At 39.8% G+C, this 24,211-nt stretch overlaps 1 protein-coding gene across 2 annotated transcripts in view; it reads left to right on the plus strand.

Annotated features, from left to right (window-relative positions):
* Positions 1 to 24,211, plus strand: part of LOC109919076 (A disintegrin and metalloproteinase with thrombospondin motifs 8) — a 26,039-nt gene extending 1,828 nt beyond the window's left edge. The window contains exons 2-8 of one of the 2 annotated variants that reach the window (XM_048615530.1): positions 5,967 to 6,099; positions 10,053 to 10,220; positions 12,677 to 12,969; positions 14,332 to 14,521; positions 16,311 to 16,483; positions 21,438 to 21,613; positions 22,603 to 24,211. In XM_048615530.1, the coding sequence (XP_048471487.1) occupies positions 5,967 to 6,099; positions 10,053 to 10,220; positions 12,677 to 12,969; positions 14,332 to 14,521; positions 16,311 to 16,483; positions 21,438 to 21,613; positions 22,603 to 23,341 (1,872 nt within the window). In that variant the 3' untranslated portion in view covers positions 23,342 to 24,211. The remainder of the gene's footprint in view (positions 1 to 5,966; positions 6,100 to 10,052; positions 10,221 to 12,676; positions 12,970 to 14,331; positions 14,522 to 16,310; positions 16,484 to 21,437; positions 21,614 to 22,602) is intronic. The other variant, XM_048615531.1, reaches the window with a different exon arrangement.

Raw genomic sequence — 24,211 nt, forward strand, 5'->3', positions numbered from 1 at the left:
TTTCATCCCCCCACTTTGCCTTCTTGCCCCTTCCTAATCCACTTTCTCTCATTCCCCCTCCACTTGCTATTTTTTCTTACCCCCTTTTCTTTCTCTCCCACTTTCCCTTCCCTCTTCCCCACCTGCCCCCCTCCCACGTTCTCTCCTTCTTTCCTTCCTCCCACTTTCTCCTACCCCTCCCTATCTCTGCTTTCTCTCATTCCTTCCCATCTCGCGCTAATTTTCCTTCCTTCTTCCTCCTTCCTCTAAATCTTCCCCGTCCTAATCCCACATTCTCGAATTCTCCCTTCCCGCCCCACTTTAACTCCTTTCCCTTGCTAACCCCACCTTCTCCTTCTCTTCCTCCTCGCTCCCTCTTGCTTTCCTGATCCTTCCCCCTCCCATTTTCTCTCCCCTGCCCCTCTGCATCCCCACGTTCTCACTTATATTGTACTCATTGATCAAGGTTATTAAACAAAGGCAGTCCTAACCCTGTATGATTTTGACAAAGATTGTGGTTGTGATGAATCTAATTCCTCGACCAATATGTTTTAAATCAAAACTGAGTCTAATCCAAACGGCTCCTTGTAAAACAAAACAGTGTAATTAAAGCTGAAATGTTGAGAAGTACCTTCACTTTTAGGAGGGCAGTCTCTAATTGTTTCATCTTGGTCCCAAAAATTGAGCTGTTTTAATTGTTCTTTTTCTTGTTCTGCAAATGTATGATCAGGTGAATACGAAAAATAAAGCTTTGTTAATAGTTTTTGAAACAAAAAAAGTTGTGGTTACAGGAGATGGGACCAAAACCAGACACGATCCTGACTGGTGAAGCAGGATCGAAAGGTGATCTCCTCCCTGCTCTGAAATCGCGGCTTCCTGCATGGTCAGAGCGAACGAGAGACCTCCTGACTTTGTTGGCAGCCGTGTCCCATTCGTGGAGATTTTCGGGACAAAACCTGGAGAGGAGGTATCTCCATCCATCAGGCCATATGTGGCAGACCGGGGCTCGATCTGGGGAATGGATCGGACCGGTCAGAGAGGAGGCCATTCGGCCCAGCCCGTTGTACTGAAAGAGTTATCCAATTCAATCCCACTCCCTGGCTCTTTTCACCAAACCCCTTTTACACATTCCCCTGATCAAGTATTTATTCGATTCCTTTCCCATCTGTTTGCGTTTTTTAGCCCCATGCTGAAATAAAATCCAGCCCTGATATTTTTATTTACCAAATCCACATACCGCCCGTCCTGAGAGTGGAGCGTTTGCTCATTTCCATCCATTCTTCTGGCTGTTACAGGTACAGTGTGAGCGCGACCCGGGCTCAGTGCAAGGGCGGCCACTTGTGGTTCATTCCGTCATTTGACTCCAAATATCGCTGCCGTCGATCGTCTGTCTTCCCAAACCATAGTTCCCAGCGGATTAAATCATCTGCAATTTGCCTGATTCTGGGCAGTTCCCGTCAGTGTCACTGCGGGCTCTGAAGTGTTCTCTCTCCATGGATGCTGCCTGACCTGCTGTGATTTCCAGCGGGTTTTTTTTAATTTGTTTTCAGTACAGATTTTTGTGTTTGCACTAATTTGCTCGAACAGACGGTGACTGGGTCAAGCTGCGTTTTTATTTATTTTGTTTCAGGTCTCCAGCATCCGCAGCCCCTTGAGAGCTGTTTTTTGCATCATTGTGTGTGCTGATGTGAGCCATGCTGACTATCCCCCGGGCATTCCGGTTTAAGGGGGATGGTATTGTACTGACAGGCAGAGCTGTAGACACGTTACGGTTGAACTGGACACTGACAATAGAGGAGGCTTTGATGTAACTACCCGGGAGGGAGAGAAAGTGCAAAAGGAGAGGAGTGAACTTCCAGAGGAGGTGGTGGGCGTGGGTACTGTTACAATGTTTAAAGGACATGCATAAATACATGAATAAGAAATATTTGAAGGGATATGCGCCAGGAGCAGGCAGGTGTGACTAGTTTTAGTTTGGGATTGTGGCATGGACTGGTTGGACCGAAGGGTCTGTTTCCGTGCTGTATAAGTGTCAGATGTGAGAAGGAGGGCGGGGGAAACTCCTCGAATTAAAATAGGTTTCTTCTTCTGTGAAATTTGAACCAGGCATTTGTAAATCCCCTGTGTGTGTGTGTTTTTGCGGGTATGGTCTGTGCCAGCACTGAGAATATACCGTTATCCCAGGGTTAGCTGATACCTGCTGCTATCTCTTCCGGGCTGAGTGGACGCGGCTGTCGGTTTGGGGAGCTTAGCAGTTTCCCAGAGGCTGTTATGGGATGGCGGGTCCGCTCCTCCTAACGCGGCCGGGTCGAGTGCAAGCCCGGGGGGGCATCTTGCCGAGTTACCGCGGCCCTCTCTTCACCCACCGACATTGGGCAGGAACTTACCCCCGAAGGGGTGGAGGGGGGAGAGGCCCCAAAGTCCGCGTGAGATTCACATTTGGAGAAGAAATAGCCGCTGTAACAATGTATCAGCTAATGTGTGTATCTGTGACACTATCTATCTCTGTCTGCAACTGTGTGTACTGTACATATTATCGGTGGCAGTGAAATTCTCAACTGAAGACATTCTTTATTCTGTGTGTAGCTGTATGCACTGGTCTGATGTACAATAACGCGCACGATGAGCATATTGACGTATAAACAATGCAATGAAGAGCTTAATATTCCCAGTCCTGCGAAGTGTCGAGTTCTTAGTATCTGGTGAGCTGGGGTGAATCCCTGGTACAATAATTGTATCTGATCAGACACACAGACGTTTCTTGCACCTGTCCACCGCCCAATTCCTGATGCTTTCTGTTCTGTCCTAAAAGCGAACAGGTAATGACAGGTGGGACATAACCGTGTCACAGTCAGCGTCACCGGAGTCTCACGTAACGCTGTCCCCTATCCTTCCCCATTCAGCCTGTTGGAGTGGAAAGCTCTCAGAAGGTGAACTGCAGGTCAGCATTAACCAATGTGCAAGAGGGTTTTGCTATTACAGTTGATTACAGGGGAAGGGGACAGCAGACTGTACCTGGAAATTCTGAAGGTATTTTCGTAACTGTGCTATAGTGGAAAGTTTTGGCATTGATTTCCAGGGTCCGGTTTGACATGGTTTATAAACAAAATCCTGCAGCCACTGAGATGTCTATAACTGCAGTGGCAGGGCTGGCTGTAATAACTCGACACGTGATTACAGGATATAATTATCTTACCTCACCGTTTGGCTCCGTTGAGGATTATTTTCCGTATTTACGAAAATATACCAGATGGAACACGCCACTTCCGTTGTCAACAGTGTGCAGATTTAAATCTGGTTTCCTGTTACCAGTCAGGTCAAGATTCCGGCACAGAAATTCTCCACGTGGTGTTTCGACTGTTTATTAAAATTTCCGAATCAGATGAGTGATGACAGATATCGTAAACTGCTACAAGTGGACCTGTATAAATATTTCTCTTTAGGTGCCAGGCTAAAATGTGGGGTAAATTGAAATAAGAGTTGCAGTACAGAGCTCAGATGTGTTTCTGTTTTCTGTGCTGGAGATTCTAGTTTTAAAAAACCGAGTCGTTGCACTAAATGATGGAAAAACGAGTGCTTATTAACTATTCCTAAGTGCCGTTGAGAAGGTGCTGTTGAGTTGCTTTTTTGAACCACTGCACTCCTGGAAGGGTGTGCACTTACAGGAAGAACTCTGAGCAGGTGTGGGCAATTTCAACCCCTTGAGCTTGCTCCTCCATGTAATACGATCATGACTAATTTCATCTCAGCCTCAACTCCTTTTCCTACTCACTCTCCATGAACCCTTCCACCCATTACCAATTAAAAATCTGTCTATCTGTCCCCCATCTCCTCCTTTACATTTACTCAATGTTCCAGCATCCACCACATTCCACCACTGGTAGTGAATTTCACAGAGTCACAACCTTTTCAGGAAGTAATTTCTCCTGAAGTCTGTTTTAAATCTGCCATCCCTATCGTAAAACTATGACCTCTCCTTCCAGGTTGCCCCACATGCGGAAACATCCTTTCTGTGTCTCCTTTGTCAATCCCCTTTAGCATCCTATATTCCTCAATTAAATCTCTTATTCTTCTAGAAGGCAGTTGCCATACAGAAGACCAGAATTATATCTCCAAGTGATAGTGGTGCTCCCAATGGTCTGTCCTTGTCCTTCTATGTGATAGAATTCATGGGTGTGTTGGGGAAGGAGTGCAGTTGAAGGAACATTGGGCAGATGGAAGAATCCATCTTATAGCTAGCACAGACTGCAGCCACAGGGGTAATGGAGGGAATGACAATGACTGGGCTGGTGAAGTCTTGAGTGTTGTTGGAGCTGTACTTATCCAGGCATATGGATAGTATTCCATTGCACTCATGACTTGTGCCATGTGGACAGTCGCTGGGGAATCAGCAGGTGAATGGCCACTGTGTACTCAGCCTGTAACCTCCTGTTGTAGCTACAGTATTTATTTTTTTGGTCCACTTATGTTCCTGTTTAACGGTGATGCTGATGGCAGGTGTTTCAGTGATTGTGAACGTCATTGAATATGAAGAGGAGATGTTTAGATTGTTGGAGGTGGCCATTGCCTGCCAATTATGTAATGTGAATGTTACTTTCTACTTAAGATTCTCACTGGAGCTCAAACTGGAATGTTGTCCAGGTCTTGAGGGCACAGACAGCTGCAGTGTCTGTAGAGTAGAATTTAACACAAGACCATCATTGAATTACTGACCTTATGCTGCAGAAGTCATTGATAAAGCAGTGACGATGTTTGTGCCTAGGACAATACCATGAGGACATCCAGCATGATGTCCTAATCTATTGGATTAATGGAGACAAGAAATCAAAGAAATCAAGCGAGAGACGTAATTCACAGAGCTATTCATAGGGTCCCTACAGTGTGTAAGTAGGCCATTCAGCCCGTTGAGTCCACACTGACTCTCTGTAGAGCATCCTACCCAGACCCAACCCCCTTTCCCTGTAACCCTGTTTTCCTCATGGCCGATCCACCTAACCTGAACATTTTTAGATTATAGAAAGAAACTGGAGCACCTGGAGGAAACCCACGCAGACATGAGAAAAATATGCAAACTGCACGCAGACAGTCGCCCACGGGTGCAATCTCACTCGGGTTCCAGCTGCTGTGAGGCAGCAGTGCTAGCCACTGAGCCACCTGGCCACTCCTTCTGGGGCAGTGGAACCGGCTGAACTGTTTTTACAGAGAGGCAACAGACATATAATGGTCAAAAGGCTTCCATCTGTGCCATAACCGTGCTATGATTCTACATTTTCTAGAATCTGCAACTGATAGCCAGCCCACAAAAGAATTGCAGATTTGAAAGAAAGGATAACTGGTTGTAACAGCAAAGATGGAGTTTATTTCATAAATGCTGAAATAAATGATCACTCTCTTAATGTTGTACATATATTCAGATGGTTCAGTGTTTTTTTTTCTTAAACATTTGTTCCTGTCATCTTCTGATTATTTATTTTGTGTACCCTTTGCCTTGAAGACACTTCACGTTTAAGGGCTCCAGGCACTGTGTATATAAGTCTGCAACCTGCCCAGTCTGACTGAGTGAGCAACTGGCAAGCAGTGAATTTAGTTGGGCTGTTGTCATATTTGTTTTATAACTTGTAACATATTTTACTGTTTTTAAATAAACTCATCCATGCAGTTAGTCAATCCTGAAGGGGTAATTCATTATTTGTCATATATTTAATGTGAAAATATACATAAAACATTTAATTTGATCCACTAATGGGTTTCCTAGCACTATGCCAAAATCAGAATATTGGTCTTGCAATATCTTTTCATAGCCTTATTTAAAAAAATTTTGATTTAATGCATTTGTGAAATGAATGAAGATGTTGTGAAATTTATAAATGTGTTATAGAGTCATAACATATTTTATAATTTTGTACATAGCTTTGCAATTTTGTTCAAATTAGCACATGCTTTTTTTGACCATTTTTAGTTTTGTTTTCTTGTTTCCTTCTGGTCAGGACATCTGTGGCCACCTGAACTGTGATACCCTTGGAGTGGCAGACACTGGGACTATGTGTGATAGAAGCAGGAGCTGTGCTGTGATTGAGGATGATGGACTTCAGACAGCCTACACTGTGGCACATGAATTGGGTACAATGACAAATATAGATAATTCCCTCAAATGTATATCTGGAATTTGTTTATTTAATGCAGTTGCTTGCATGCACCCTTCTGTCTACCGTCCATGTCTCAACATTTGGATATATCCTGACCTTAGTGTTTCCACTTTTCTTTTCTTCCTCTTTAAGTGTTAAAATATCTGGATGTTTTACTTTTTTTTAGCTAGGTATTTTTCTACCATTATTATAAAAGTGTTTTCTCCCCGTTTTATATCCTAGTCTGTTAAATGTTTTTTTTGAATTCTATTCAAAACGAAATTTATAGAACCCATATTGCCATTTATCACACTTAATGCCGTAAGTTAAAGCTAATAACATAAAGTGCCCAGTTTTTCTGTATAAAAAATCAGAATAAAGGTCATAACCAAAAAAGTACAATCTATTTTATAAGTATATAAAGAATGGCTGGATAGGCTGGGACAATTTTCACTGGAACACAAAAGATTGAGAGGTAACCTCACAGAAGTTTATAAAGTAATGATGGGTATCAATGGAGTTAATGGTAGTTGACTTTTCCCTAATTTGGGCAATTTCAAGGCTAGGGGGCATATTAATAAGGTGGGAGGAGAGAGATTTTAAAAAAAGACATGAGGGACAAATTTTTTTCAGAGGATGGCTCATGTGTGAAATGAACTTCTAGAGGAAGTGGTGGATGCGGGTACAATTACAACGTTTCTCAGTGTTTAGCACTGCTGCCTCACAGTGCCAGGGACCCGGGTTCAATTCCACCCTTGTGTGACTATGTGTGGAGTTTGCACATTCTCCCCATGTCTGCGTGGGTTTCCTCTGGGTGTGCCAGTTTCCTCCCACAGTCCAAAGATGTACAGGCTAGGTAGATTGGCCATGCTAAATTGCCTGTCGTGTTCAGGGATGTGTAGATTAGGTGAGTTATAGGGGGATGGGTCAGAGTGGAATGTTTTGAGGGTCGGTGTGGACTTGTTGGGCCAAAGGGCTTGTTTCCACACTGTAGGGATTCTATGACTGTATGATTCAAAGGATTACATTTGCATAAGTACATGAATAGGAAAGGTTTGTAGGGATTTGGGCCAGGAACAGGCAGTTGGGATTAGCTTAGTTTGGAGTTATGGTTGTCATGGACTGGTTGGACCAAAGGGACTGTTTCCGTGCTGTATGACTGTGACTCTGTAAATAGTACAGTGTAGATCGCAGGACCATGACCTTTAACTTCATTTTTTGGGTGAATTTTCAAGTTCTTGAAATGCTCCAGAGAGCCTGGACTGAACCCTAGCTTCAGAGAACTATATCATAAGTAAAAGGCTGCAAGGTTGGGTGTTATACTTTTTAAAAGTAGAGAATGAGAAACATGCCTATCTTGTGTACATTTTATATTGGAAAACTATACTTACAATACAACTTCCAATGAACCACTGACATTTAGGACAAGGTACAAACAAGCAAAAGGAACAAATTTCAATCTGGTATTTACAGACAATAATCAGGACAAGGAATGATTCTCTTGTGGAATGGGCAGGAAACATTACTGGCATCATTTTAAAACAATAGTATGTTACATTTTGGAGCATCTTTTCGCTTCTCTGAGTTGAATGGTCTTCCCCAATACTTAGCTATCTTTGGTCCACATAATTTGCAGTTTGTTTCGTAGTTTATCACACACTTTCCTTTACATTTGGGAAATAGTTGGACAGATTAATAGGCTGATTATCATCCTGTTGAACTGCATTATGAATGCTCCTTTTGTGGACAGCAACCCTTAAAGCTTCTGGTTTAGAGATTGGGACATTACCTGTTGAGCCTCAGGATCTCTAGCTGGTTCTGTTAGCAAACAGAAACATTAATTTAATGGCATCTAATTAGGTTGTTAAAAGAAGGTTGTACATCTTCTGATATAAAGCATTGTTTGACAATGTAGATTGGAGAAGGGGAGCAAGACATCTCCTGGGGGGATATCCAGAGGTTAATTAATATTATTCAAATTTCTGGGGCAAAAAAAACAGAATGGCAAAAGACATCAGTGCAGTAGAATAAAACAGAAATTAACGCAATTGAATCACTGTGATAAGTGTCTTGCTTTCCTGCATCTAGGTGCTTGAATCCTTTGTAAATAGGGTAAGTGTGTGAAAACCAAAATATTTTTCAGATTTTAACTTTAGAAGTAATAATGTTGCATACAGTAGCATTAACCTGATTCTGCCACAAAGGCATAATACTCCCACTGGTAGAAATCATCAAGGATAGTCATCTGTTAATAGTTAGGGGGTTCAGATACTTGCAAAAATGTTATTTTCACCTATTCGGAATTCTGTTTTCTTGGGCTTCTATTTTCCTTTGAATAGTAGAATAGAAATGCTTGAAAACTAAACTTAAAAAGTAATTACTTTTAGAAAGAAATAGCTGCACTTCACCGCTGCAGGTTAGACATGCTAAACATCATTTGTTGCATTGCTCCGCATAGATTTGGATAAATGCCAGCTCAGTCCTCAGAGAAAGTTTGCCTCCAGAGAAAGTTTGGCACATTTCCACTTTCCATAGTCATAAGGTATTGGAGACATCTGGAGGGTGCAAACATTTTTCTAGACATCTTTCTTTCTTTGTTTTACAACTAAATGGTTCAGCACATTCCTTCTCTGAATATGCCCAATACATTACATATTTTGCAGCAACAGTAATCAATTTGGCTTTGCAGGGAACGAAAGCAAATAATGTAATTTGGGTGTGAAGTGACATAAGTTGAATTTAGATTGGCAATTTGAAGAACATAGTCTCTCACTACTTCAGTCTCATATCATTTTCATTTATAGCTGCAATTCACACAAAGTAACATTGAACAAATTTGTAAATTGGTTCACTGGTCAAGGTTGGAATCATTTTAGTTTTTAGTCCCAGTCTTTAAAGTTAACATGAACTGCTGACCATTTAAAAAATTCAAATGATTTAGTGCGGAGTTTGGACAAAGTATGCAACAACACGTGTGCAGGTCTTGTTTCAACTCATATCCTCTAGTTCGCTAACTGGCTCAGCAAAGATCTCAAACATCTTAGCCTGATCAAACCATTCTCCCCTTGATGTCACTAAATTGAATAAAAAATGAAATTTAGTTAAATCTACCACTGCCAAATGTATAGTGGCTTCTGATATGTTTCAGGTAGTTTGCTTTTGAGCTATCATTATGATTGAATTAAACTTTCTATGAGCCTCTAATTGAAATATAAAGCCATTTACAATATTTGCTCCTCACCTCACTAAATTACTCTGGTTTCAATCTAAGTTCAAACACTTCTATTGTACTTAATGGAACTTTTTTGCAATAAATGTTTAGAATGCAGGCAATATGCAGGGTTGGCAATAATGAACACAAGAGGCATTAATCATGAATATTTGGAATAATTAGTACATCTACACTTCGATTTAAATGATGTGTTTCAGTATTATTTCTGAACCTGGAATTCTATACAATAGGGGTAAATGGGAAATTAAATTAATACAATGAATCACTTTCATCTTTTTAACTGAAGTTATTCACCAATAAAGTAAAAGCAAAATACCGTGGATGCTGGAAATTTGAAACAAACACGAATGCTGAAGAAACTCAACAGACCTGCCAGCATCTGATTGGTAGTTCTGCCTGCTGTTTAGTTCTTCAGACTAACAGTAGCCATCATGTAGCTAAATAATCAAATAATTAAATAAAGGAGGTAAATGTATATATATTTTAAAGGAAGGTTTATTATTCTGCCTATTCCCAAATGATCAGTCTTTCAATACACATTAGTGCTTGATTGTTAAATGATATCACAATCACTGAAGTTTCCAAAATTGAGCAGTAGTTACTTTAGAATGGTTCCGTGTCTGCCGTACATTTGGCCAGAAATACTAAAGTAATTGTGTAGTGTTCCTATATTCGGTCTGGTTCTGACTGGGTTAATATTTTCTCATTTTTGACAGGTCACGAATTGAGCATGCCACATGATGATTCGAAGACATGCGATAAGTTATTTGGTCAGATAGGGAAAAACCACGTGATGGCTCCATTGTTCATCCGCCTCAACAGGACTCTCCCCTGGTCTCCTTGTAGTGCACTTCATATCACAGAATTCTTTGACAATGGCCACGGTAATTAAGTTATTTGCAATATACTGAAGTGGTTGTCTTCTAAGCTTTGGTGAAACATTTGCACCTGCCTCAAATCTACTGTAGAAAACAGCTTATTTCTAGTTTGTGGAAATGTTATTGTTGGAAACAATTGTTGTTTTATTGGAACATCTTTATATATTAGGGAAAAATGTCTGTGTTGTAAAGGTTTGCAAATAATGCCAGTACTTTGTTAACTGGTCTGCACTACGTATAATGAGAACCACCTTGATTCAGATTCCAAATTCCGTGGATTTTCAGCCTAAAGCCGTGCTCAAATGTGCACAAGGAAGCAGGATTCACTGAAATGCATGTTTTTCAATGTGGAACCTCACTAAACTATCAATCAGGTTAGTTTGTTTATTATTAGGTGATCATTCTACAGAATGTCTATTTCACAAACTGTTGTGAATATGTAGATTTATCCACAATTTCCTGTATATACAGTTTATCTTTTAAAATCTACTTGTAATATATAGGGGCCCCAAGGTGAAAAATATTTAGTGATCAATATTAAAATGTAGTCAGGGAAAAAGCAAATGAGGTAATAGCAAGCTTGATATCCCTTGGTACAATAAATCTTGTGTTTGCAAGTCCCTCTGAACCGACTTCCTTCCGTTTCTACGTCCTATGAAGTGACAGTGATCAAATGCTTAATCCGTATGTCTGAAATAGTTTTGCCTCCTGTTTTAATGGAAGTATAAAGTCACTCATTTCAAAACTGGCTGACAGCTCTGCTAAAGAAAAAGTAGAGAGGGAAATTTTAGATAACTAAAATGTTTCTACTCTTGCATCCTATAACACCATTTCAAGGCACCAGGTGGTCTCCAAATTTGAGCTGTTTCAGGATTTTGTATACAGTTCAACATCACCAAGAGTTGCAGTTCAGAATTTCCATGTTCTTATTTCCTCAGTAACTTTTAATAACATTGGACTTCTGCCAGCATACACCAGGTACTACTCCAAATCTAATGTTCAATATTAGAACATTGAAGCTGAACAAGAATATTGAGAATCTGCTAAAAACAAAATTCTGGAAACTTGTACAATAGTATTTTTAAACTAACCCTGATAAGTTATAATCTTTGGGACATTATAGTAGAACATTTTGTTTTAATTGCATAAACCTATTGTACAAGTTGAAGTGTGGAAATCTGAAACAAACAGAGGAATACTGAAGAAACTCAGCAGGCCTAGGAGCATCTGATCACTAATTCTGTCTGCCGTTTTATTCTTCAGACAGGAAGTCTAACAGGAGCCAGCATGCTGTTAAAGTGCCATGATATGGCTAAAAAAACCAAGTAATTAAGTAATGAAGATAATGAAGATAAATGTATATATACCGTAAAGGTTTCTTTTGTCTGTTCCAAAGTGATCAGTTTTGCAATGCATATTAGATGTGCTTGATTGTTAAATGATATCACAATCATTAAATTAATTGCATTGGTGAAATAATAAGGAACATTGTGACATACATAGCACCACAAATGGGATCTAAATTGCAAAACAAATTACTGTTTCAGTTGTACTGGATTCCAACTAAAATACTTTCCCCCCCTTGAGTGTTAACTGACCTGTATTTTCAACATTTTCTACTTTATATTTTATTAAAATCAACCAATATTAATTAACTATTCCTACAACACCAAAACAAAACTTTTTTTCATCTTGAATGTTACATCGGACTCCTGCAAAGTAAAGTTGGTCTACAGTAATAGCTCAAATCCAGTGTGTGTTAAGTCAAAAGTATATTGATTACAATGGAAAATAAATCGTGTGCAATGTAAAATTGGCAACTGATTTGATATAAACCCATTTCTTGTTCTTGGTCTAAACTTGTGTAATCCCTTTTGACATATGAAACAAAAATCTGAAAGCTAGTCCTGATGAAGGGTCCCGACCTGAAACGTCAACTTTCCTGTTCCTCTGATGCTGCCTGACCTGCTGTGTTCCTCCAGCTCCATACTGTATTGAGTCTGAAAGGCTCATTAGCTTGGCAAATCTTGATCTATAAATGGGCATATGCAATGAACAGGAACGATAATTTCAGCTTCCAGCCCTTTCCAATCATTATTGGTGCTCCAACTAATTTTCTTCTCCCAATATTGTTCTCTTTCCTCATCCATTCCTCAGCCTGCCCCAGGTAGGGATACAAACCTCCAGGCTAAAATTAGTCGATGCCTACAATCAATCAGTAGATCAATTAAAAAAACTTACTTGCAAATGAGCAGATGCTGTTTGAATGTTAATTGTAAATATAGACTTGGAAACAGGTTTAAGATGGATGGATAAACTACCAAGTTAAGGCATAATGTCATAAGTTTCATAAATATCTGATCCATTTACATCCATTGTCAAAGTAGAATATACTCATTGAAGACATGTCAAATATGCAAAACGTAAACAAAAGACTTGATTCTATCTGGTGCTTTTTGCAGGTGACTGTCTGCTTGATGCTCCTGTGGATTCAGTTCCGTTGCCAACTGAGCTGCCAGGCCAGGCATACGATTTGAACACCCAGTGCCAGCAGATTTTCGGGGAGAACTGCCAACACTGTCCAAACACGTCCGAGTCCGATGTGTGCTCTCAGCTGTGGTGCAGGTGTGAGAATCAAACCGAGTGTCTCTCCAGAAATGGAAGTCTGCTGTGGGGAGATGGAACTCCATGTGGCCAGAACAATATCTGTATAGATGGCATGTGTATTGGGAAAGACGAGGTAACTAGCATGAAGGTAAGGCGCGTAATTGTATGGGCTTTCTTCCGTGATTGTTTATCACATTGCGTTCAATATCTCCAAGGTTTTATCTGCTCTATTGGTGTAAATGATTTTTAAAAATATACAATAAACAGCTGAGAAAATATTGTTAAACAGTGACAATTTATTTAGAACACTAGTTAATTTAGTTGCAGGATCATTTTTACAATATCAGAAACAAATACAGAAATTACTGGAAAAACTCAGCAAGTCTGGCAGCTTCTGTGGAGAGAAAGCAGAGTTAATGTTTTGGGCCCAGTGACTCTTTTTCAAAATATGATGTATTAAAACAGCACAGGACTCTAACATGCATCTTTGAGGAGCCTTCAGCTATCCCTGCAAAAAAACATCGGAGCACTGTTGAAGGAGAGGGGTCAGCATAATTGTAATGTCACTGGGCTAGCAATCTAATCCTGTGGGTATTGGTTCAAATCCCACCATGGCAACTGGTGGAATTTGTATTCAATTGATAAATCTGGAATTAAAAATGAGCCTTACTAATGGTACTATGAAACAATTGTCGTAAACACTCACCTGGTTCACTAAGGGAATGAACTCTGCTGTCCTTACCTGCTCTGGCTTACCTCTGACTTGAGACCCCCAGGAATGTGCTTGAGTCTTAACTGCCCTCTGAAATGGCCTAGCCATTAGTGATGGGCAATAAATGCTGGCCTTGCCAGTGACATCCACTTTCCATGAATGCATAAAGGGAGGGGAAAAAACTGTATTTAAACAACTGCCTAAAAGGTACAATGAAGGTTTGTGGCATCTAATAGGTAGACAAGGTGTCCCACCCCCTAATTCGTATCTCCCCAGCACTTGTTTCTTGGGTAAGTAATAGGCAGGCATCCGTTGCAGATTACATCCCCAATACTGTTATCCAAATAGGGACCTTTAGAATATTTGTTTTAAAAAATGTTACTTATTTTTCACTTTTATGTAATAGGAAGACTGATTTTTTTTAAGTGATTGCAAATATTGTAACTTTAATTGTACTTTAGTATTAAATCTAGTTATTTGCCTGCCTTCATCTGCGTGTTAGCTGGCCATTTTTCCAAACAATACATTGATAACAGGGTACATATGACTCCAGATAAATTGTTCATGCTAACTCAATGTGGCATCAGAACTTAAGTGATTCTTGTGACCTCATTTGTTTTGTTTTCATGTGGTAGAAAGTTGGAAAGCTAATTAAAGCTGAAACAGCAGTTAAATGAATTCTAATGTTGCGCAGTAATAAGAGGAAAATTCAGTTTTAAAGGGATTTCAATTTCTACCAGTTTACAAGCATGAGACGATGTTTTAAGATAAATGAGCATTGAATTTTTGTCTTTCTAGCAGAATGTTGTCGAAGGAAGCTGGGGATCCTGGAGCCCCTGGGGAGAATGTTCCAGGACATGTGGTGGAGGTGTGCAGTTTTCATTCAGAGAATGCAATGATCCAGTGCCTCAAAATGGTGGGAAATATTGTGAGGGACAGCGAACACGATACCGTTCCTGCAATACAGAAGATTGCCCAAATAAAAATGGTAAATAGCTTATTTTAGTTGTTTGAGTACTGGTAAAATTGTCAATATGGAGTGATGGCTTTAGAATGTTATTGCAATTACACCAGGAAAATAAAGCTTACAACCTGGAAATATAAAAGGGTCACACGTACATAACCAATCAAAACCCATGAGTTCCATTTCATTTTGAGATTTGTCTGCTAGACTACTTTCAGACATAAAACCTGGGGCTGAATTTCCATTCTGTGTTGGGAACCAGATGTCAAGGCCAGTTCTGCCCCTGTGCAACATGCTTTAGACAGCCCAATACAATCTTCAATGCCTGAGCCAAATGTGGTTGAATGAGTAGGCACATCATCTGAACAGGGATGGTGGGCAGGGACCCAACACTAGAGTGCCAATAGGAGGCTCTCCAGCAGTCACTTAACAGCCCCACTGACTGAGCTGAGAGCTGTCTATCTGGGGCATGGAGATAGTGAGGGAAAAGAGTGGGACAAACTTACCCAATGTGCGCATTGAAATATTGTGCTTGTACGCTGATGGATGAATTGTGCAGAGAAATGGGATACGTTCATGTGGAACAGCATCAGGCATTTGGGTTGGGAGTACAGGTGAAGTGGATCATTTTCTATCCACTGCTCCCTGGAACCATTACCTAGTGCTCTGACCACTCTTTCTTGATCAGAGCAACAATTTATTTTGCATTCATTGAATGTGGATGTTGAAGGTATGGCCAGCATTTATTGCCCGTCCCTAATTGTCCAGGAACTGAAGCTGGCTAGGCCACTTCAGAAAACATTTAAGACTCAACCACTTTGCTATGGATTTGAAATCACATGAAGGCCAGACCAGGTGAGGACAGCAGATTTTATTCCCCGACCAGCATGGGTGAATGAAAATGTGGTTGCATGGTTGCCATTCACCCAGTTTTATTCCAGATTTTTGTTGAATGCCATGGTGAGATTGAAACCCATTTCCCAAGGACATTAGAACCTGGAACACTGGCTTATTCATCTGGTGATAATCATAGAATCCCTACGGTGCAGTTCGAGGCCATTCAGTCCATTGAGTCTGAAACAATCCTCTGACCATTCCCAACAGCCCCTGCCCTATCCCTGTAACTTCACACTTCCCATGTCCAATCCACCTAACCTACACATCCCTGGACACTACTGGGCAATTTCCCATGGCCAATCCACTTAAGCTGCACATCTTTGGACTGTGGGAGGAAACCAGTTGGAAACCCACGCAGACACGAGAAGAATGCACAGACTCAATGCATACAGTTACCTGAGGCTGGAATTGAACCCCAGTCCTTGGCAATGTAAGGCAGCAGTGCTAACCATTTTGCTGCCCCGATACCACCATAATACCATAGTGCCTCTGCCTCCCCTAAATTGGAGGTTCTTCCACTACCCCTGGATCTGAAACTCCTGCGATGCGATCAACTGTGTTTGTTCCTCTCTGTGAATCAAAAAGACAGTGACAAAGAGGCATCACATGGAGTTAATCAGTGAAGGGTTGCTGATGCTGCCTAGTAACCCTATAACTAATTTGCCTTTTATTCTCTTCTGAAATCTTGCTTTCAAGATTTGAAAAAAACATGCTGACTTGAATTCCCAACAAACGTAAACACGCAAGTTTGACTGGTACATAGATTGGGCACTTACTTTTTTCTGGAAAGGGTCAATGGTTTTAGCAGTTTCAAACTGAATCCTATTACAATACAGTAAATATTTTTAAACAAACATAGGGCTCACACCCAATGTGTCATGAAGAAAATAACTTGAAACTGTTTATTTTGCAACAGGCAAAAGCTTCAGGGAGGAGCAATGTGAAAAGTACAATAGTTGGAATTATCAAGACTTGATTGGCAACACTGTTAAATGGATACCCAAATACTCTGGCGTGTCCCCAAGAGATCGGTGTAAACTGTTTTGCCGTGGCAGAGGGAGAAGTGATTTTAAAGTGTTTGAATCCAAAGTAAGTACCTCCTTACAATAGACAGTTGTTTACAACTATAAGTTTAAAAAAAACATAAAATTGTGGAAATACTCAACAAGTATCTGCTTCTCTCAGCTATAAGGTGAACTCAATGGCTGCAGCATTTTCTGTTGCTATTTTGGATTTCTAGTATCTACTGTGTTTATCTTTAGTTTCATAATATATTTCAGCTATGTTTTTATAAAATTTGTCAACATTATAGTTTAATGCTCAGTGTCACTATATTTTTGAAATACTACTTGGTATCATACTATACTATCAGATTCCAAATTACTTTATCCCAGTTATCTACTGTGTTCTGTATTCTGAACTGGCTTGTTGAACATCTTTTTAATCGAAAGAAATTCGTTGTTGATGTTATGAATAAATCATCTGCATTGAAGGTAGCGTAGAAATGTTAGATTACTGGATAAGCACTCCAAAACACAAGTCAAGGATTCATAGACATGGACCAGAACGTTTACTGCCACAGGGAGACTGTATGTATACTTGGTAGTTAGTGGGTAGAGCACACCAAAGTGGGAACAGATCAGGAACATTCCATAAATAATACGATCCCTACAGTGCAGAAAGAAACTGTTTGGCCCATAGAGTCAGAACTGCCTCTCCAAAGAGCATCCCACCCAACTACCCTATTCCTGTAACCCTTGATTTTACCATGGCTAATCCACCCAGCTTACACATTCCTGGACACTGCAGACAATTTAGCATGGCCACTCTACTTAATTGACTGCACATCTTTGGACTGTGGGAGGAAACCTTTACAGGATGAGGGAGGAAACCACAGTGGAAACCCACACAGATATGGGGAGAACTTGCAAACGCCACACAGACAATCACCCGAGGCTGGAATTGAACCCAGGTCCCAGGTGTTGTGAGGCAGCGGTGCTAACCACTGAGTCACTGTGCTGCCCCTACTGAGTCACTGTGCCACCTCTACTGAGTCACTGTGCCACTCCTGCCCCTGTTCAACTTTAATCCATCTGAGTTTGCAACAGTCCCGATGGAGCTGCTGGTGAGTATGTAAAATATTTAAAGAGACTATTATTCAAGGATTTAACACAGAACTCTAACTTTGGCAGCTAACAGAGCAGGTTTCTCAACCTGTGTGGAACATGCCAGGGTTAACTCAGATGAGAACACAGCAGGCAGTGCTTATTCACTGACAGGCTGGGAAGCCTTCAGACTGTGAAACTGAAGAACTGCAGCCATGCATATGTGAGAAGCTGCAGCTCACTGCACTTCTTCTGAGAGAGTGCTCCTACTGCTTGACAGATGATTTCCAACTCCTTGGAAGTCAGTTCACCTGTCTTGGAATCCATTCACCTTGAATTGCGCCTCCACTTCGTTGCTTGTCTCTCTGAAGAACAAAAAGGGCAGACAAATCAACACCCATTGATTCCTCCTCAGTTACGTGCTGCTTCACAGGACAGTGGGAATAAGCATCCTTTACAGGATGAGGGTGTCACTGACTAGGTTAGCATTTATCACCTATTCCTACTTGCCTAAAGAGCAGTTAAGAGTCGACTACATAACTGTGGGTCTGGAGTCACATGTAGGCCAGATCAGGAAAGGATTGCAGTTTCCTTCCCTAAAGGACATTAGTGAACCAGATGGGTTTTTTTCCCAGCAAGCAGCAATGGTCATCGTTAGACCCCTAATTCCAGATATTTATTGAGTTCAAATTCCATGATTCTGCTGTGGTGGGATTCGAACCCAGGTTCCCAGAACATTAGGTGGGTCTCTGGATTAACAGTCCAGTAATAATACCACTAGGCCATTGCCTCCCCTCATGGGTTTGTAGCTCAAGAGCCAAGATCCCAACACAGGCAGAGAGAGAATCAGCTCTCTCGCTGTGGATGAGCAACAGAGGAGATTTGGGCTAGCACATCATTGCTGACATCTGCAGCCTTCTGGAACAAGAACCCTTCCGAGTCAGCCCAGGGCCACTCATCAGTGACCGCCAAGTTGGCTTCAAATGGATGGATTCCATTTCTGGCTTCTCCGTGGAAATTTGCCCATTGTTCTGCAAACAGAGAAAATAGTCATGAGTGTGAGAAATTGAGTATGTAGAGAGGAAGAAATAACATTAATTTTGGAGGGTAAATCTGAGGAATCAGCTTGAGGTAGCACAAAAGTAAGGAAAATTATGAAAGCTGGACGTTGACATTGCTTCTCTTCTGTTGAAGAAATATTATTCATGCCAAGTCTTCATGTATAATTTTGAACAAAGAAACAAGAATATAGTCTTTAGAATGCAGTCTAACAAATTAGTCACTGCAGCAATTCTACTGATATTTCCAGTAAGCAGAGAATCATTTACTACTGTCGCTGCCTTTTTCACTTGGCTAGGTTTTATTTGGTTTTTAGGGCATTTTTATTTTTTACAGTCCATCACTGAATTAAAGTACATACCAGCAAAGGGTGACCTTCAAGTCCTGGCATCAATTTGCTGCTGAGCATTGAAAGATCCAGCTATGATTGGCAAAACTAATTCCTGAGCATTTTTCTCTTTCTCTACAAAATAAGAAAACCACTGAATGCCCTCAACATTAAGGGTATTGAAGCATTTTGTTTAAATATTTTTAAATGCTGTCCAGATTGTCAAGGATAATAGTCATGCTGTCACACGTCTGTGCTCTGTTTATTGCAGTGGATGAATTATAACTATGAATCATGTTTTGGCACCAAAGAGCTTTGAGGTGATCAATTTAAGGCTTTTAACCATATTGTGACATTTGCATTTAATTATTTTTGGAGACACTAATTTTGTATCATACAAACAACTTGTTCTGAAAAGATTCTTCTACTCTGTAATAAAGAATTGAATAATTACAAAGGAGCAACTGTAAAATATGTCGGACCCTTCACAGTTTTGGAAAAAATAACTTCAGCTTTAAAACAACAGAAAATGATAAGTTCTGAAAATCTGGTGGTTTGGTTGAATTATTTAGTATTTTACAGCTCATAAAATAGTCAGAATATATCTAATGCTTGAAAGTATTGCTTTCCAATATTAATAATCATAAATTTCTACAAATTACTTTTCTATTTTGTTTGAAGCATGAGTGCCTGTAGTTTGGTAGATTTGAATATTTTGAATCTGATAAGTGTGGTTTTGTACAATGAAGAGCCAGAGGGCATAAGTTTATGATGAACATCAAAATATCAAAATGTATGAATAGGTGAATTATTACTTTTACATAGAAACCACAGTGGAAGCAGGGCTGACAGTAAAAGTGAAGTGGAGAAAATACTTTTAAAGGAAAAAAATTAGTTGCATAGGGAAAGGCTGGGGAATGGGACTAATTGGAATGCTGGCAAAGGTACAAAAGACCAAATGGCCTCCTTCTGGCCTGTAAAATGTTGTTATACTGTGGAAAAAAATTGTTCTATAGGCTTTAGCTTCATCTTGGCTCCAGAAGTTAGTTAGCAATTTAAGCTTGAGGCAGGCAGAACAAAAAAATTACTGGCTGTGAATGTAATACCTTCTTCCTAGTCTCCCATTATTAAGGAAACAATTTAGGTATACCTTCAACGAAAACAAAAACTGAAGAAAGGTCATTAAAAGAAACATTAACTCTGTTTTGCCTCCACAAGAACTGTCAGATCTGCTGAGTTTTTCGAGCAATTTCTGTTTGTTTCTGATTTCCAGCATGAGTTTCTCTTTAAATTTTAAGTATACCTTCAAACTGACAGTTTTCAACGAAATTCTTGTCTTTTTAAAGATTTTCGAGTACAAAAGTACACTCTAAGATAAATTACCAAGTATGATAATACCACAATGCACAGTGAAATCTAAGTTTATAATTTAAAGAGCTACTGGTCTAGGGCATTGAAATTTTTACAACTAAAAATCTGATACAAAATTTCCATCATTTTTATGCTTCAGGAAAGAGAATATTTGTTAGACTGGAATGCACCACTGTTTTTATTCCTAATAAGATATCCTACTCCGAACTTTCAAGGGATTCTTAAAAGCCTATCCTAGACAATTATTCATGTTTAATAACATTATGTAAATTGTGACTGGATTTTATTAAAATAATTGATTTATTATTGTTACATGCACTGAGATACAGTGAAAGGTATTGCATGCTAAACAGACAAATCATACCTTACATAAATACATCAGGGTAGTAGAACAGAATGCAGAATATAGTGTTACAGCTTGAGAGAAGGTGCAGAGAAAGATCAACTCTAATATGAGAGGTCTGTTCATAAGTCTGATCACAGTGCAGAAGAAGCTGTTCTTAAATCTGTTTCAGAGATAGTAGGAACTGCAGATGCTGGAGAATGTGAGTTAACAAGGTGTAGAGCTGAATGAACACAGCAGGCCAAGCAGCAACAGAGGAGCAGGAAAGCTGACGTTTCGGGTCTTCTTCAGAAATGAAGTAGGGTCCAGACCCGAAACGTCAGCTTTCCTGCTCCTCTGATGCTGTTTGGCCTGCTGTGTTCATCCAGCTCTACACCTTGTTATCTTAAATCTGTTGGTGCGTGTTTTCAAGCTTTTGTATCTTCTGCCCGTTGGAAGAGAATATAACCAGGGTGAGAGAGTTCTTTGATTATGTTGGCTGCTTTCCCGAGGCAGTGAGAAGTGTAGACAGTCAGTGGAAGGAAGGCTGGTTTTCATGATGGACTGGGCTGCTTTCACAACTGTCTGTAGTTTCTTATGGTGTTGGGCAGAGCAGTTGCCATACCAATCTGTGATGCATCCAGATAGGATGCTTTCTATAGTGCATCTATAAAAATTGGTGATTCAACATAGCAGGATATTACCACTGTTTTCTTCCACTTGTCCCCTTACCCTTTTATAAAATCATTGCTCCATTACACGAACTCACTCTATACTCATAGTTCCAAATGTTGTACATCAAAACATCTTTCTGATGATGCAATGTAAACTAATTTATATCAATTTTTGGTGTTGCAGGTGATTGATGGAACTTCATGTGGCCCTGATACCACATCAATTTGTGTCCAAGGTCAATGTGTAAAAGCTGGCTGTGACCATATCATTGGATCCAGCAAGAAATTCGACAAATGCGCAGTATGTGGTGGGAATAGCTCAACATGCAGGAAAATAAGTGGCTCTTTGAACAAGTCCAAGTATGTTTAATCTTCTATTCTTCAAAGTTAAAAGCTATCAAGAAACCCATATGATACAGTGGAAGATTTGTGCTTTGATAGTTTGGAAATATTTGTATGATTTGATCCTATAGCTGGAAAGAAAAATTATTTAGGAAATGTAATAAACTTAAGTTTTACTAACTTTAAATTTATAAATAAAACTAGTTAAAATATTAACTGTAGCATGCAATAGTTAAAACACTCAAATATTGCATTCTGAATTTGGCATTTTAGTCGTGGTGCTCAAACCTGCTCTAAAGAGCGATTGGTCTCTTGCAAGCTAGTTACTTTGAGAATTAAGGAAAAATAGCTTAAGGACAGTTACACCCGTTTTGCCGAAGGCAATGGTGTGACTACGAGGAGGCCAATCAATAAGAAATAACATTAACACAAATTACCAATAACAAACGCATAACAAAAGTAAGTACAGATATCTTAAAATATATAAAATGGTTGGGTCTATAGTTACATTCTTAGTACAATGGATCCTCATCTGTGAGTTGGAAAGAGTCATTACAGAAGTATTCAGAGATAAAGCAAAATGAGGCTAGAGGAAAAGACCACTAAATCTAAAGACTTATCATGAATCGTAGGCATGATGGGCTGAATAGTTCTATTACCTTGGTGATTTTGTTGGCATCCTACTGGACCTGCAAATTGTTAACCTCCTTTTAGGTGGGGTTGGTGATTTCAAGCAAATTGGACCCAACCCAGTATAAATACATTACTGAACGAAAATGAGACTGCCTTCCTCTCTAGTTTTTAGTTGCAATTCCACCAAAATTTCAGAAACAGTTGAAGATTGGTCTGCTGTAATTTCAGATGCCTGAAATCCCATTTCATGCTTCATTTTATGTTATTAAAAACCCTTGACTATGTCAACTGCACAGCACATCACCACAAATCTGATGAAAAGAAATTAATTACTTCAGTTTTCATTTGTTTGTGCTCTTTTCTTGTCTTCCTAGGTACGGCTATAATGATATTGTGACAATCCCTGCTGGAGCAACCAATATAGATGTCAAACAGCGGAGCCACAAGGGGATTAAACATGATGGTCATTACCTCGCTGTGAAATTGTTGGATGATAAATATATTCTGAATGGAGACTATTCTGTGATAACAGTAGAACAAGATATTCCGATCGGTGGGGCTATTCTCAAATACAGTGGCTCCTCTACTACTCTGGAAAGAATTCAAAGTTTCAAACAGCTTCAGGAGCCACTGATAATTCAGCTGCTGTCTATTAGTATAGATACATTGCCTCCCAGGGTGAAGTACAGTTTTTTCATCCCCAAAGATGTCTTATTTAGCAAGCAGAAAGCCAAAACTAACAAGAAGTCCCCTAACGCCATCAAACAATCCATTGCTTCTCAATATACGCTTGGAGAATGGTCAGAATGTTCTCGTACCTGTGGATCTGGTTGGCAGAGAAGAAATGTGGAATGCAAGGACCATGATGGCAATGTGTCCTTGGAATGCAACTGGGCATTGAAGCCGGAAGACATCAGACCCTGTGCTGATACGCCATGCCCACTTTGGCAACTGGGCTCTTGGTCCTCCTGTTCAAGAACTTGTGGCAAAGGAGAAAGGAAGCGAACTGCTTTATGTGTTGAATACACTGGCAAAACCGCAGAAGACGATAAATGTGATCTTTCCAAGAAACCCAAATCTGTGACTGAGGAGTGCTTCTTGCAGGAGTGCTAAACATGGCTACTTTTTAATGTGAAAAGCAATACAATCTGACAGCCCATACTAACCAGACGTGACCTTGCTTAGCTTCAGGGTTGTGTAGCCATAGAAAAATGGAGAAAATGCACTAACTGACACAAATAGGTCAACAAAGTAGACCTGTTTGATGTAGTAAGAAGACAGCAAATACCACTGTATATCTTTTCATTGTTTTGCCAGATAGTTATCTACCTCAGATGATAGAGAACGTTGCCTTTCAGAAGTTAGGCTAATATACTGTAAGTTTTTCTTATTTGCTGCTGTTTCAGTCTTAACGCTCAACAAGTCGACGTTGGAAAGACGACAAACCTGTAATCATAGTAACTGTAATTTAAGAATTAAAAGGTACTGCCTTTGGTGTGTCTATAATAGTTTGTTACATATCAGTCCCATACAACAATGTGTAAATTTTATGGAAGATTTAAAACTAATTCAGATGTAGCATTCCAATACTATATATAGAGTACCTGAGGTATCCTATACCTTCAATGAAGGAGTGTAGTTATTTTTAAGCTTCCTTTTAAAGCTATTTATTTTTGTACAGTTTATATCTTGTACTTCAGATTGTTTTTTAGATGCTGCTGTGTTACAAACAAGAGTACTTCTTTCTCCCCTTTATCTGTATAGATGCTTTACTTGGATGCACACCTGGTTGTAAGCTCCTGTGGCAAATAAGGAGATTCTGGTCAAACTGAGAGCACATGAAAATAAGTCGACTTTGTTTTATTAACACTTTATAAAATTGTGATCATGTAAGATCTCTGCCACTTTAGTGAATAATGCAGAATTTGCTCTGTCAACAGCCCTGTTTAATCTCGCACAATAAATCATGGATTATAACTTTTA

Source organism: Rhincodon typus, chromosome 32 (assembly GCF_021869965.1).
Source record: "Rhincodon typus isolate 14 chromosome 32, sRhiTyp1.1, whole genome shotgun sequence".
Lineage (NCBI taxonomy): Eukaryota > Metazoa > Chordata > Chondrichthyes > Orectolobiformes > Rhincodontidae > Rhincodon > Rhincodon typus.